This window comes from Megalobrama amblycephala, linkage group LG20 (genome assembly GCF_018812025.1).
Source record: "Megalobrama amblycephala isolate DHTTF-2021 linkage group LG20, ASM1881202v1, whole genome shotgun sequence".
NCBI classification, from domain to species: domain Eukaryota; kingdom Metazoa; phylum Chordata; class Actinopteri; order Cypriniformes; family Xenocyprididae; genus Megalobrama; species Megalobrama amblycephala.
This window is the reverse complement of record NC_063063.1, coordinates 24,829,421-24,845,160: the sequence shown is the minus strand read 5'-3', so window position 1 is coordinate 24,845,160 and position 15,740 is coordinate 24,829,421. Positions and strand designations below refer to the sequence as shown.

General features: G+C 34.4%; 2 protein-coding genes across 2 annotated transcripts; both read left to right on the top strand.

The window, feature by feature from the left end:
* Positions 1 to 1,294: 1,294 nt before the first annotated feature.
* On the top strand, positions 1,295 to 5,121 carry oxld1 (oxidoreductase-like domain containing 1). The gene is made up of 2 exons (XM_048170451.1): positions 1,295 to 1,499; positions 3,700 to 5,121. The coding sequence occupies exons 1-2, from the start codon at positions 1,464 to 1,466 to the stop codon at positions 4,066 to 4,068; spliced, it is 405 nt and encodes a 134-aa protein (XP_048026408.1). The 5' UTR covers positions 1,295 to 1,463; the 3' UTR covers positions 4,069 to 5,121.
* Positions 5,122 to 7,315: 2,194 nt separating this feature from the next.
* Positions 7,316 to 15,087, top strand: pde6gb (phosphodiesterase 6G, cGMP-specific, rod, gamma, paralog b). Its single transcript, XM_048170453.1, has 5 exons — positions 7,316 to 7,458; positions 11,213 to 11,402; positions 12,781 to 12,981; positions 13,192 to 13,232; positions 13,477 to 15,087. The coding sequence occupies exons 3-5, from the start codon at positions 12,836 to 12,838 to the stop codon at positions 13,551 to 13,553; spliced, it is 264 nt and encodes an 87-aa protein (XP_048026410.1). The 5' UTR covers positions 7,316 to 7,458; positions 11,213 to 11,402; positions 12,781 to 12,835; the 3' UTR covers positions 13,554 to 15,087.
* Positions 15,088 to 15,740: the final 653 nt, after the last annotated feature.

Below are 15,740 nucleotides of genomic sequence, written 5' to 3'. Positions count from 1 at the left end.
CCAGCAAATATCTCAAAATAGCATATAGTTCTGTAATTATCTTTATGGAAGGACTAATTATAATAAGATCTTCCAACATGGACACACCTGCTCATGCAATCATTAAAAAATGTCTATTCAAGCCACGCCAATCTCTGCTCTGATAATGCTGTGTATCAGACCTGTGATTTTTCAGATCCCAGTTTGCATGCCTGTCTCCATGTTAACGGTATCACTGAGGACAGGTGTGTATGTTATATGACATAATGCCATTGCACAATTTTCAACTTGTCAGGCCAGTTGCCTTTAATGAATACTTTTGATATCAGTGTGTTCGCACCTAACAAAACATGATTAAACTTGTCTTATGAATGGCGAAATTCCTCCCTTTTAGGTTAAAATATTCTCAGCTAATCATTTGAAAGGCATGCCTTGTTTTTCCAGACTTAATCACAGGAAAACCAAGCCTTGTTTTCTTTAAAGAGTCAAACTGGTTTTGTTTTCGTGGGAACTCTTTTAAGTGATTCTGAGTCATCAGTATCAGTAATCTCAGTAATGTAAATATCCTCTTAAATTAGCTATTATTTTATTATAGGAACTAAAACAGAGGGTTAAGATGGCATGTATACTGAAAATGAATATTTTCTTACATGCATGTAGATTTTGTGTCGGTCTCATGGGTGCTATGTGTTCTGTTTCTATGGACGTGCCTCTAAAACACTCAGTCCTGTGGGAATGGCTGGATGATTATATGCATCACTGATATTTTACAACCTGGCTGACCATAAAAGTGCCACCCATACTTTAAATCTACCTTTAACACATTTATTTTAAAGCTGTTTTTAATTTTTTTGTCTATAGTTTAAAAGAAATGATAATGTAGAGACAACTGACTATCAAATGTTGATAAAAATCAGCTAAATGAAAGGTAGACTTGCAATGTGTTTGTTACTCACACTCACTGCATTGATACAAATAGGCCTAACATACAATTTTTATCACAAAGATTTACTATTTGCATCAAAACTTAACACCATTATTATTAGTGCATTTCTTGCTATTTTGTCTTATCACAACAACGTCAAGAGATCATCTAGTTGGTGTGTGTGGCAATGGTGCCACTGTCTTCACATATTTTCCATGACAAGTGTTGGATTATAGTCCATTTCTGACATCTAATGGGTATACTTGGTAGTGCAGCTTGTTTGCGTGCCCTATAAACCCCGCCTCCGGAAATCTCTCTCAACTTCTAATTGGTTCAAAGAATTTTCTTTCTTCAGTCCGATTCGCTAACTGGATTCGCCATAGCCGTCAGTCACAACAGAGGTCACACATGATTCAAAAATGGACGCGTCCTGTTGAAACGCTACCTACTGTCTGAGTTTAAAATGAATGCTTTTATTATTTCAGTTATTTTGAAGCGAAAACACTGAAACATATGGAGCTTCCTGAAGAGACCGTGTGAGCTGTCGTCTACTCCTGCGATGCCTTCACTCAAAGCTGTGTCATGTTTACAAAGGGTGGGTTTAAAATTTTATAAAAAAAAAAACATTATATCTCAGCTATAACGTGATATAAAAATAAAAATCAGATAAAATTGCTTACAGCGAAAAATACTGTGCTTCGTTGCAGCTCTCGTGTTTATTTATTTGTTGACTGACTGACTGACTGACGTAATAAAGCGTCATTCTCAAAATTCAAAATGAAAATTCACGAAAAAAGATTTATATTTTTAGATAAATGCTGTTCGTCTGAACTTTCTATTCATCAAAGAATCCTGAAAAAAAAAAAATTTACACAACCGTTTTCAACATTGATTATATAAGAAAAAATGTTTCTTGAGCAGCAAATCTGCGTATTATTATGATTTCTAAAGGGTCATGTGATACTGAAGACCGGAGTAATGATGCTTCGCCATCCCAGGAATAAATTACATTTTAAAATATATTCAAATAATTAAATAATAATAAAAAACTCATTTTAAATTTTAATAACATTTCACAATATTACAGTTTTTACTGTATTTTGAATAAAAATAAATGAAGCCTTGTTGAGCAGAGGAGACTTCTCTTAAAAAACATTAAAAAAAAAATGACTGATCCCAAACTTTTAAATGGCAGTGTATATGGGTCATTGACAAATACGGTTTTTAAATGTGTAAAAAAAAAAAACATAATGGAGATATAATTCATTTTGAAGTTAAAAATGAGATTGGTGTTTATATAATCAATAGGTTGTTTGCAATCACGTGGTTCTGGTGACGCGCGAAATACCGGTGGAGGGCAAGCAGTGAAAATTAGAATGGAAGAGATGGAGAAAAGTCCTTTCTGTGCTGGTTTAGAAAGGTATAAACAGAAAATCACAACATATGTTGGACGTGATCTTTATGTTATGAAGATGAGCGACTTTTCCACTGAATTGAAAGACTTTCCTGCCATCGAGGAGAGAGATATAGAGAATGTGAAGCTGACGTCACGCCGCGTTCAGTTCTAGTCAGGGTTTGTTTATAAAACGCTATTAAAGGCGACAACTTTTAAAGTTAAAAAACGATATATAAGTTATAAAAAAAACGGTATAAGTTATGTAAACACCTTCTGGGTTCTCGATTTTATCGATTTGAGCAACCATAAATGACGCAAAACTTACGAGTTTTTGATAGGATTCCTATATAGAAAAATCACTCCCTGCCCTCCAGACTCATTTGCGCCGCTGCTGTGACGTCATGTGCAAACAACCTATTAACACTGCTTTTGTCATTTTTTTACAATATGGGAAAAAAATTGTCACCAAAAAAGTCATTCGGTTTAACCAAAATTTAGGTTTTACCGAATAACACTTTTGGTTATACCAAATGACGATATTTTCAAACAATGCGAACAGGCTGATATCTAGCTAGCTAAAGGACAATCAAACATTTTATGTTTAGTACAAGTTTTTAAAATATTACAACATTTTACATGTTTTAAAGCGGTTGTACCGAATGACCTGATGTCACATGTATGAACAACTGAAAACATGAATTTTTCATATAGTTAAAAGAGAGTTAGTTACTTTGCTTCACAACCATGTAGTCCTTTGCAAGTGTCTGAATGATGTCACATCCGGTCACATGACTTGATCCAAAATGGTCCCTTTATATTGGTTATTCCGAATGACATCAATGAAATTCATTCTTCCGGACATTCTTATTACAAAGCAACAACTTCTACACATAATTATAATGCCATTTTGCACTATGTTGATATATGATGTTATAAAATCATGCCATAATAAAAAAATATATACATTTATTTCATTTTAAGATATTTTAATCACAAATGAAATGATTGTATTGACCTTTGGACTGTTAAACCGAATGACCTTTTGACACTTCAGAATCTTTAAAATACATTTATATGTAGCAAAATATAATTAAAATCTTTTGGATTCAATAAAAGAGATCTAAGTACAAATAAGTACATATCTTGGAGTTTTATTATTATTAAGGCCTTTGGAGAAAAAAAATGACTTCATTGACCCATATATAAAAGAACATAATATAAATAATTTGTCCCTTTATTTCATACCCCTGTGAAAAAGTAGTATTTTGAAAAGTTCCTATTTGAAAATTAGAAGAGTTCAGAGGAAGAAGAGGCAGTTCAAATAAAAAAACATGGTCACCTCCCCACATATAAATTCCCACATAAACTGCATCAATCTATTTGTAACCCTTTTCTACAGCTGTGCACCTGCTACACGGCTCTCTTCAAGACCAGACCCCTTCACTGGACTGTGCTCTCTCAGAACAGAGCTTTGCACTACACTGCCTGTGAACTGCAGTGTTCAAGCCCAGACTCTTCCTCCTCTGTCAGCAGTGTAAACCAGACACCGACTGCCTCAGAACCTGCGGACGAGGGCCCTCCATCTCCACCCGCCCACTGCTGCATGAGCGGCTGTCATAACTGCGTGTGGATCGAACATGCTGAAAAACTGCTGGAGTATTACAGCGATGGTGGAGACAGAGCTCTGGCAGCCATTGAGGAGAACGTTCTCGATGACAACCTAAAGGCTTATCTTAAAATGGAGATCAAGTTACTGAAGAAGTCTTGAAGACTGTGAACTTGGGTGGATATTTATTGAGAATTCAGGGTGTTTCATAGCAGCAGCTATTTGCACATTTTTAATGGGTGAGTCTCACTAAATCTGTCAAGAACATGCCCGGGTCATATTTCACCTTAAAATCAGAAGGAAAAATATATATTGCACAAAGACAATAAATCCTAATCTGAAGGCCATAAGCATTTCATTACAATTAAGCCCCCTCCCCACACACACAAAAAAATTCTCATTATCATAATGCATGCAGGAGTTTTGCTTTTGATTTTCTTATTATAATGCTAATATACATATATAAAAGTGTGTTGTGAATTTTTAAGGGCATGTTCAATATTACAGAACTGACAGATGTCAGACTACACCCATGATAAGATCTTATCTAAAGAAGCATGTTTTTAATATTTGTTTTGAAAAAGATATGAATTGATGTTATGTATATATAGTTATGTGTTATAATTTTACAAATATACTTTAATATTATAGAAAGCGCACAATTTGTTATGTATCACTATCACTTCTCTGTAAGATTTTGTAATGTTTTTGAAAGAAGTCTCTGTTGCTCACCAAGACTGCATTTATTTGAAAATACAGTAAAAAAGAGTATTGTTGTGATATATTATTTTTTATATTTTTTAATATATATTAAAATGTAATTTATTCCTGTGATGGCAAAGCTGAATTTTCAGCATCATTACTCCAGTCTTCAGTGTCACATGATCAGTCATCATTCTGATATGCTGAATTGGTGCTCAGGAAATCAACGGTTGAAAACAGTTGTGCTTGTGGAAACTGTGATATTGCATTTATCTGAAATAGAAATCTTTTGTAACTTTATAAACATTACTATCATTTTTGATCAATTTATGCGTCCTTGCTCAATAATAAATCTTAAACTGATAATAAATAAAAACTGACCCAAACTTTTTGAATGGTATAGTGAATAATAATGTAAGTGTGGTTCTATGTTAAGTGTTTTACTCTATATTGTACTCATAAATTTACACACCCCTTGCGAAATAAATAATAGTAATTTTAAAAGTTAAAAAATGTTTAATGAAAAGCTGCATAACAAATATTTTACTGTATACACGTATTCCACAAATAAATGAAATTTTAAAATTAGCCTATAAATATTTTTTTCTTAATATCTTTGTATATAATATTTTTTCTTAATATATTAGTTATTTATCTTAATATCATGCGTTTCCTCAAGCATTATTGCCTGCTTGCAACTTTAAAAACACTATTTCAATTAAATGAATGTACTATATTTTAGTTTGATTGTACTTTTTTAAAAATAATTTGTATTTTTAAGGGATTTTATGATACTAAATTATATTTATGCAGTAGTTATAATCCATTTATTCACTTTTTGATCAGACCTAAAAAGGAAGTTTTTGTTTAGGCGCAGTACCAGACGTTTCCAGTAGATGAAATTCTTTTCTCATTAATATCCAATGTGGTCATTTTTTATTATTATGACTACTTTTTCAGGACCATTTAATCTTTTCAAATCACATCCATGATTCGATGTTCACATAGCAAGTAAAAATAAGTACATTGTTCCATTTTTTTCAGTCAAAAATTGACTGAAGATCACGATTTCCATAGAGTTAAAGGGATAGTTCACCCAAAAATGAAAATTCTGTCATCATTTACTGACCCTTTCAAGTTCTTTCAAACCTGTATGAGTTTCTTTCTTCTGCTGAACACAAAAGAAGATATTTTGAAGAATGTTGATAACCATACAGTTGACAGTTCCCATTGGGTTCCATAGTATTTCTGTCCTACTATGGAAGTCAGTGGCTACCATCAACTGTCTGGTTACCAACATTCAGTAAATTGTCATTTTTGGGTGAACTATCCCTTTAACGATCTTAATATATTGAGTCACGTGGGGAACAACTCGAACATGCAGTGCATACAACCTAACCAAAGACCTAACCAAGGACCTTAAGGCTTTTTGTGAAAAACAACAACAAAAACAACTGGGCAGCCTTACCACTCAGGACAGTCCAGGGATGACACAATATTAAAATCCAAGGTATGTAAGCAAAATAATTTGTGTAGATTCAGTTGTTATGTTGTCTTGTATAGTATATGCATGCCTTTTTTTTGGTCAAAATGTTGTCTGGGAGAAGGACTTAAGAGATAACAAAAGGCCTTTATGATCAACTTCTTAAGGGGTTAGTAACTCTAAAATTAAGTCTCTTATCTTTGTGGAATCATATCTGAACTCTTCCAACAAATAATTCTTTATGACCCAAATGCTGATTTAAATGGCACAGGTCATATGTTTCCCTGTCTGATCAGCTCTTGTGGCATTAGAACCCACATTGGCTGGCTCTAGTCATCAGGGTTGCCTAGCAGCATAGATAGTTCATGGCATTGGCCGGCACTTGTGTGACTGGTTTCTTTGACGACAGTCATCCTGATCTGAGTACCTGTGAGTCAGCATATGAGGGCTTGATGCCGCGTGCCAGGCCAAGGCCTGGAAGCAGGGCTGTGATCCAGCTGCTTGAAGGATTTGTGAAGAATGACGTGAATAGTGCTAAGATATTCTCTGAACAAGATGTACAGAAGACAATGTGACACTGGTTCATGGAGGTCATTAATGAGAGTGAAGTTTTAGATGGTTTCTTCCTCTTTGACTTTGAATATAATTGAGCACACACATAAAATATTCCTCTGCTAATAAAATATATCCTCAAAAGTATGGCATTGGTAAGACGTTTTTGTTAGAATTATCTTATGCTTACCAAGCCTGTATTTATTTAATCAAAAATACAGTAATATTACAATTTAATTTAAAATAACTGTTTTCTATTTTAAAGTGATGAAAAGCTGAATTTTCAGCATCATTACTCCAGTCTCCAGTGTCACATAATCCTTCAGAAGTCAATTTAATGTGCTGATTTGCTGCTCAGTAAACGTTTACTTTTATTATTTATGTTGAAAACAGTTGTGCTGCTTAATATTTTTTGTGGAAACTGCGATATATTTTTTTCAGGATTCTTTGATTAATAGAAATATCAAAACAACAGCATTTAAGGCCCGTTCACACCAAGAACGATAATGATAAAAATAACAATAAATATATAGTTCTAAAGAAAGGCAGAGTCCACACCACAGCTATAACGATAACGATATAAAGAAACGATATCGTTGGGATCACTTTCAGAAGGATTTTTTTTCCAGCTGTTCGATGATAAAACACTGACAGCCAATCAGAATTCGTTCTAATTTAGAGGCTTGCGCATTTAAAATGGCAGACGCTCCGAACAGAAAAATCCACCACAGTTTGACAAGTCAAATACCCCTTTCAAGGATACTTTGAAGAAAATGGATATATGGAAAACAATCGGTCATACCCTTGGAATAAAGGTGCGTTCACGCGGCCTCGTAATTCCTGTAGTTACGAGATTCTAGCTTGTAAAATGCGTTCACGTCCTCGTAGAAATCGTAATTACAGCTTGTAAGCTGGGAGTTTTCTGAAAGCTCCCACATGTACCACGTGGCCGCTGTACCACCTGACCGCTGTAGATTCATTTAGGCGTTGATATTGGTGCCATGGAAACGCATAATTCCCAGTCCAAGGACCAAAAGGACGTGAACAGCTCCGAATATAACGTCACGTGTTGCCATTTCAAGATACCGGTAAATACGAGGTGACGTGAACGCAGCTTAAGTGCTGAGAAGTATTAAAGGGTTAGTTCACCCAAAAATGAAAATAATGTCATTAATTACTCACCCTCATGCCGTTCCACACCCGTAAGACCTTCTTAATCTTTGGAATGCAAAGTAATATATTTTTGTTGAAATCCGATGGCTCAGTGAGGCCTGCATAGCCAGCAATGACATTTCCTCTCTCAAGATCAATAAAGGTATTAAAAACATATTTAAATCAGTTCATGTGAGTACTGTGGTTCAATATTAATATTATAAAGCGACGAGAATATTTTTGGTGCGGCAAAAAAACAAAATAACGACTTATTTAGTGATGGCCGATTTCAAAACACTGCTTCAGGAAGCTTCTGAGCGTTATGAATCAGCGTGTCGAATCATCCGTTCGGAGCGCCAAAGTCACGTGATTTCAGCAGTTTGGCGGTTTGACACGTACGCGATCCGAATCATGATTCGACACAAAAGATTCATAACGCTCCAAAACTTAATAAAGCAGTGTTTTGAAATCAGCCATCACTAAATAAGTCGGGGTTTTTTTTTTTTTTTGGCGCACCAAAAATATTCTCGTTGCTTTATAATATTAATATTGAACCACTGTACTCACACGAACTGATTTAAATATGTTTTTAGTACATACGTGGATCTTGAGAGAGGAAATGTCATTATAGCTATCCAGGCCTCACTGAGCCATCGGATTGCAACAAAAATATCTTAATTTGAGTTCTGAAGATGAACGAAGGTCTTACGGGTGTGGAACGGCATGATGGTGAGTAATAAATGACATTATTTTCATTTTTGGGTGAACTAACCCTTTAACGACTAGATCATTATGCCAGGCTAGCAAACAGTGTAACAGAAAATTACATTACCTCAGTTGCAGCGCTAGCTTCGACATCGTCTTTCTTCCTTTGAAGTTGCAGTGAAAAAGACTAGGCGTTGTTTTTATTCAACTATACTCAATTCGTCTGTTAAATTCACGGTTAGATTAGATCAATTGCGCTAGCTATTCACTCGAAACATAGCAAGCTGAGGACATCTGCTGGTTAAAGACGTGTAAATGCAACAAGAACTGCAAAATATTATAGGACTACACACTTTAAAAACCGCAGCGGGTGAGCTTAGAATAAACAGACCGTTATCGCTTGTTGGTTTATAGAGTACCCCAGGGATGACGCGTTTTTGTAGGCCAACCCGGAAGTTAGCGGCGCACGGGTTCCCTCTGTTGAAAGCCTATGCATTTTTCCCATAGACTTTTGGAAAATCGCAGAAAATAAGCTCTGTGTTTAACAAAGGGTTATGACACTTACACGTTTTGTCTATCAAGATAATCTTTACAAGTTAACACAACATTTATAGATTTTGAAGCCTAAATAAAGTCGTCAGATATAAAAGGCTAACAGTAGGCTATAAACGGACTACAGCACACCATGGTCGTGGATCAACGTCGTCACCACCAAGCTTCCTCAAACTGTATTTAGAAAACAACTTTATTTATAAACATGCTCGCTGATTATGATCTGTGCTGTTATGAATACTTATCCACTTTTTCATGAGAAATGCTGTCCAAATGTCCCGTTTTTTAATGATGACGTCTAAAGTCCCCGCCAAAGGAAGTAGTCCCTTTTAGCAATTTGTTAGCAACCGCCGATTTTAAGACACAGTAAAAGCTTAAAAAATCACAAGTGGGTTATAACTGCTGTGTTTTATGTCATAGATCAAAACGTGAAAGTATTTAGAGGCTTTGTTAACCACAAACCTTATTTCAGGCGATTTAGCAAAAACCCATAGACTTTACGGCGTTGGAACCGGAAGTCCCAAAATGCTAACTCGCTTCCGGGTTTTGCCTACAAAAATGCGTCATCCCTGAGGAACTCTTCTTGTTGTGAACGGGCCTTAAGATAGATTTTAAATCCCAGATATTGTATTATGTATATTAAAACTAATACACTTGTAACATCAAATCAAAGGGTCAGTGTTACGATTAGTTAATTGGTTCAGATAACCACCAGAGATTGGGTTTATTGTTTGAGCTGGGTCATCACAATAATCTCACAAGCTAGTTATCAATTGTCAGAGCACATGGACTCCAGTAACCCACTGGCTTTAATTGATCGATTCCTCTGTTGTGTCTCTTCAGTGAGTCTTCATATCTCATTACTCACAGACGGAGCAAGGGGCATGTTCGACCCCATGACCTTGCACTGAGGTTGTGGGGGCAAATTCTGACCCAAACACAAGAATGAGCAACCATTGACCCATAAATCCATTTTTAACACATCTAAAAATATACTGCTACAAAGATTTGATATATCTTAGATTTATCCCAGTTGTCTAATAATTTATTATATTATATTATACTATATTGAAAGAAGACAAGTTCTGCAGATGACAATTAACTACATTTACTCACCCATAGTAATGTACAACAATAGACTCTTTGAGTTATAGTAAATCCTAATCACAGATTTCATATTATTTAACTGACAACAGCCCATCAATAACAAAGACTCATTACCAGAGCAATACAGATGGCCAGATGCCGGTAATCCTGACCGCAGATCCAGACCAAGTAATCAACTAATTAAACCTCCAACCTTTAATCTAGTGTCTTCAGCAGTAATTGTTTTTGTGCCGTTCTGAAGGCAGTCTCTAAATAAAGCATGTGTGAAACAGTGATTGGCTGGAGTCGTCTGCTGAAAATGCTATAAAGACTACAGGATGATTCGCTAATGAACTCCAGTACATGGACCCCCACAGATATGAGCCTGTTGCGTAACAATGCTAGAAAGTTGCAGAACAAACAAACCTTAGAAGAACACTGGTTATGATCCGTTTCTGGATATTTCCATTATGATATCCATTGTTATTTGATCAGCAAATCTAGTCTCAAGCAGAATTAGCCCATTCTAGAAACCTGGAAAAGATACCTGCCTGTCGCCTTTATTTGATTTTATATATATATATATATATATATATATATATATATATATATATATATATATATACATTTGTAATATTCTCCTTTAACACCTAATTAAATTCTGCAAGCAGAACTGCATATTCAGTTCAGAAACATTACATATACAATGAGCAATGTGAGATAAGTATTTGACCGTTATTATTGAACAATACAGTTTATTCATATTAAAAATTAATATTTATACTATACATTAATTCTTAACATGAATAGGAATATTTCATATAAATTCTAAACACCTTTCATACTGCTTTTGGTTGATTCAGTATACATTTATGAGGCCTATATAAAGTAGCCTCATCAAATACAATGATATTCAGATGTTTTATGTGTCCAAATACTGTTTGAGAACATTATATATGCACTATATTATGTATATATGTTGTTTCATTATGTAAAAAATCTATAGGTAATAAACAAGCCCAATTATACACATGCCCCATTAAACACATACACACATATTGTGTTCATCTGCAGTCGAGGGGATCAGGGGCGGGAGGCGTCCCTCTCCTAATCTTCTGTGGGGGCCAGAGAGTATAAAAGACCTGTAAACCCTGCACCGCTCCTAAGGAAAGCCGAGCGTTGACATCCACTCCTCCTCAGGAGAGAGATACATAAGGCGAACGGTGCTGCAGCTGCACCCAGTCAACAGCCTGTCAATCAACCGGTGAGTAGAACCTTTGATTATTTAATCATCAGTAAGGAATGAGTTGTTCTGTAATAATATTCTGAAGTAAAGTAACAGTGTGACTGAAATAATACAATCTGTCAGAAGTATATGGGTCTTGAAGGGCTTTTTTGTGATAATGACCAGCTGACTGCTTATTATATAACTACTTATTGAATGAATAAATAAATAAAGAGTATGAAATAAATAATTTCATTATGCAAGAGGAAATGGACATGAAAGTTTACCTGGGACAAGTAATTTATACAGTTTAGTGGTGATTATGCAAAATGATTTGATCACAGAATGTCACAGTTGACCAAAAAAATAAATTAAATTAAATATTCCTGTAAAGCTGTATAATAATTTCATCTGTAAAGTATGAAAACTTTCAATGTAACTATTTCAAATGATGACAAATGGTTTATTTTCATTAACATAGTTTATTTAGAATGGATATTTAGATCATATGTGTTAAAAAAAGTATATTTTAATATATTTTAACATATTTGCTTTTTTTAATATATATATATATATATATATATATATATATATATATATATATATATATATATATATATATATATTATTAATAATAATACTAATCTACAAATTGTACACACTGAATATTCATCTTTAAGATTTATTTATTTTTTGCAAAATATGTATACAAACCATTGGCCTTGACATTATATATAATGTGATTATGAATATAATTTTAATAGAATTCATTATTAAAGAATGAATTAAAAAAAAAAGAAAAGAAGTAGGAAACAACAAGTGTGCAACAGGCATCATTGCCATTGTGACAGTATGGCATCTATTCTCATTAGTCTTTGAAGAATATACCTGAAGGTCATATTTTGACTCTTTTCTGTTTGCTCAGCATGTTTGGTGTTATCCCTGTTCTAATAAGATTAACCCAAGTGCAGATTGTCACCACTGGGAGGGGGGACAATTATTAATCCAAGCTCTGGATTACACAAAATGGGTCACCCTACCCATCTCTCATTCCAAGAGCTCTTTTCAGGGAGCACTGGCCATGATGGACATTCAATTAGAATGCAATATGTATCTGGATTTACGTATTACTCATCAGTAAGAGGATTATGGGTAAAGTTTTCTCAGTCTGAGGTGGCTGCCATAGATGTTCATTAGGTGCCGGTTTGACCTTGCAATTATTCTAACCTTCCTAGCCTAATGTGTATATAAAAAATCTATTAAATACCAGTGTTTTAAATGTCATGTGAGCCAGTAAACTCCATTGCAGTAAATTTCCTTTCCAGAATGAAGCCAAAATCCGTTTTATAGAAAAATCAATGTGTCACTGGGTGTGAACCATAAACTCATTCCAGTTTTTCTGATATTTTTACATCAGCACTACATCACGGGGAGTGAATTCAAAGAGAAGAGACCAACAGTGACCAACAGCCATGAATCTTGAGCCGCCCAAACCAGAGATCAAATCAGCCACCCGTGTCACTGGTGGTCCCGCCACACCGCGCAAAGGACCACCTAAGTTCAAGCAGAGGCAGACTCGCCAGTTCAAGAGCAAGCCACCGAAGAAGGGTGTCCAAGGGTAAGTTACAGTGTCAAATTTATTTGGGTTATTTCACACTTCAGTCATATTTTATTATATTAAAGTAATATTAAAAATGAGAATAATTTAATATTATTATATGACCGTATTAAAAATAAATATTTTCAATATTTTAAAATTTGAATCTAACTGAGTTCAATTGAATGTTCTATTTTATTTTATTTTATTTTATTTTATTTTATTTTACAGTTTCGGAGATGACATCCCTGGCATGGAAGGTTTAGGCACTGGTAAGCATAATCTGCTCTGCATTTTTCCTCACGTGTTTTGCCATTATGACAGCATCACCTACCATCTATTCTAAGCCGCCCTTGTCTTGACAGGGTTAGTCTGATCAGACAGTGCATGTATGTCAGACAAGCCTCTCATACTGAGCATCATCAATGACATGAATGCCACCTAGCCTTCAAGCTGCTTAAGTTAACTCTTTGAATGCTAGATGAACTCATATTGCTGTGTTTCTTCTACCTACAGACATCACTGTCATCTGCCCCTGGGAGGCCTTCAACCATCTGGAGCTTCACGAGTTGGCTCAGTATGGTATCATCTGAGCCCTTCACCTTCTCGTCACCCTTCCCGTCATGGTCTCCAAACCACCTGCCTCCGTCCTGGCCATTGGCTCCAAGTGCACCATTCCATCTTTTATAACAGAATAAACACACAAAAGAGCAACATTTATAAAAATGGAAAAACTAAGAAAAATTTCAACAACAACAAAAAAAATTCTGACTATCAATCCCTCCGGTTTCTCTTCTTTCTTGCAGTCCAAGAACACGTTCTGCTCAAATAGAACAGAAAAGTCTCTATGATCGCGTTCCGTTTGCCTAGAAAAACTGCTGCTCCTTTTCTTTGCTCTTTTCTACTCTCCCTCCATTTTCTTCTGGAACACGAAACATACGCAAGCAAGACAGCCTCAGTGTGAGTAAAAACAAGAGACGTACCCGTGAAATGCCTGGCTTCTCATTTCACGTGCCTCGGTGCCTCTTCACTCCACCTTCGCCGAGTACATAAGAAAAGATCAAAGTCCTGTAGAGATGAAACACCCTGCTGGCCGACATTTTAGTTAGACCACCAAAACGTCATTTCAGCCCACTCTTTCTCCATCAGGCTACCCAATTGGGTAATAAATACAGATTTTGACATTTCAACCTTTGACATTCCACTCCCTTCTACTTTTTAATGTCTGTGTAAGGATACGTTCAGGAACAGTTACTTTTTAAATATCATATTGGCTTTGTGTTTTTGCAACCCCTTTATTCAGTGCATACATACATATACAGGCACAACTGGATCGTTAGAATTCATTTTGGGCTATAATTTTCGGTTTCAGTAAGTCTCTCGGGTGACTGTTAGGGAGCAGTGTATTGGGCTGTCATGTCTTGTGTTTCATTCATTCATATAGGCCTAGTTATTTTTCATCGCCATCATTTGTCATCTTCATCGTCATATTCTTCTTTGTGTCCCATTTTAGTCTTACTAATAATTTATTCATTAATTTCCATTTGTATATTTCATTGTACATTATTATTCATTATAATTTGGTCCACTCATCGTATAAGGCTCCATTTAAATGTCCTGTCTCTTTCATAGATTTATGATTTTCTAGCCAATAATTTTCTTCCACTTTTTTGTCATTGTGTCAAGTACGTGTTTATTCCCCTATGTTTATGTTTGTTGCATGCTCTGTCTTTCACCATTAAGTTTTATGTTCATTCATTGATTTGTTCAACCATTAGTTTAGTCACATTATAGGTATTTCTAATTTAATGAAAGCCCATTTCCCACACAGTCAGCTCCTCATTTATCCAAATATAAATGTTATATCCAAAGTAAATTCTATATTATAAAAAAGTGGTTTGCACAAGCATGAACGTATGTTAATTTTTACACAAATCCTTATGTATTAAGATTGTGTGTCCTCCTGAATCCTCAAGTTATGAGTGAAAATATTTTGTGTTATTTTGGCCTGTATTTTGCAGATAGGGGTTTCAGGCATGTATGAGGGTTGACATCATTGACTAAAGTGAATTTTTTTCTCTACAGGATGAGATCAAAATAAAGCTTGAAAAAAAAGAGAAAAAATAATTTGCTTGTTTTTTCTTGCCTCTGATATTAGTGTAATAGTCTGTGTGCTGGGAAATAAATAAGCAGATCTGATTTAAAAAATATATTACAAAATGTTTGAATATTATAAATTAAGACTATAAAAAATTAATTATTTTTAAAAAAAATTTTTTCAAATACTGTGTAATGCATTAACTAAAATATAAAGAACTGACTTCCACTTGTTGAACAAAATATAAAAATATAAACTTGTATAATAAATATAATATATAAAATAAAATATATGAATTAACATATTAGCAGTGTCATTAAACTGTCATAATTGCAGTTTAAGTGAGTGCTGAAATATTTTATTTTTAAGAGAGTGGTTTTGGTTTCTTGTATTGTAACCAAAACCACTTGTATTGTATTTCTAGTATTGATATTCTAAATTATATATATATATATATATATATATATATATATATATATATATATATATATATATATATATATATATATATATATTATAGGCCACCACAAATAAACATGCAAATAAAGGTTAAATTACAGTATAAAGTAAAATGTCATAAAATTTCATAAGATCTCTAGATGGAAAATTCCACAAAAACAAAAGCTATTACAAATGTAACTTCAAAGTGAATTACAAAAACTATTTTTTTTAAAAAAAAAAA

Excerpts from the sequence above, each read along its gene's own strand:
- oxld1 (XM_048170451.1), top strand. The coding sequence starts at position 1,464 with ATGCCTTCACTCAAAGCTGTGTCATGTTTACAAAGG. Across the intron at positions 1,500-3,699 it reads CTGTGTCATGTTTACAAAGG|CTGTGCACCTGCTACACGGC; the intron begins GTGGGTTTAAAA and ends CCTTTTCTACAG.
- pde6gb (XM_048170453.1), top strand. The coding sequence starts at position 12,836 with ATGAATCTTGAGCCGCCCAAACCAGAGATCAAATCAGCCACCCGTGTC. Across the intron at positions 12,982-13,191 it reads CCGAAGAAGGGTGTCCAAGG|TTTCGGAGATGACATCCCTG; the intron begins GTAAGTTACAGT and ends TTTATTTTACAG. Across the intron at positions 13,233-13,476 it reads CATGGAAGGTTTAGGCACTG|ACATCACTGTCATCTGCCCC; the intron begins GTAAGCATAATC and ends TTCTACCTACAG.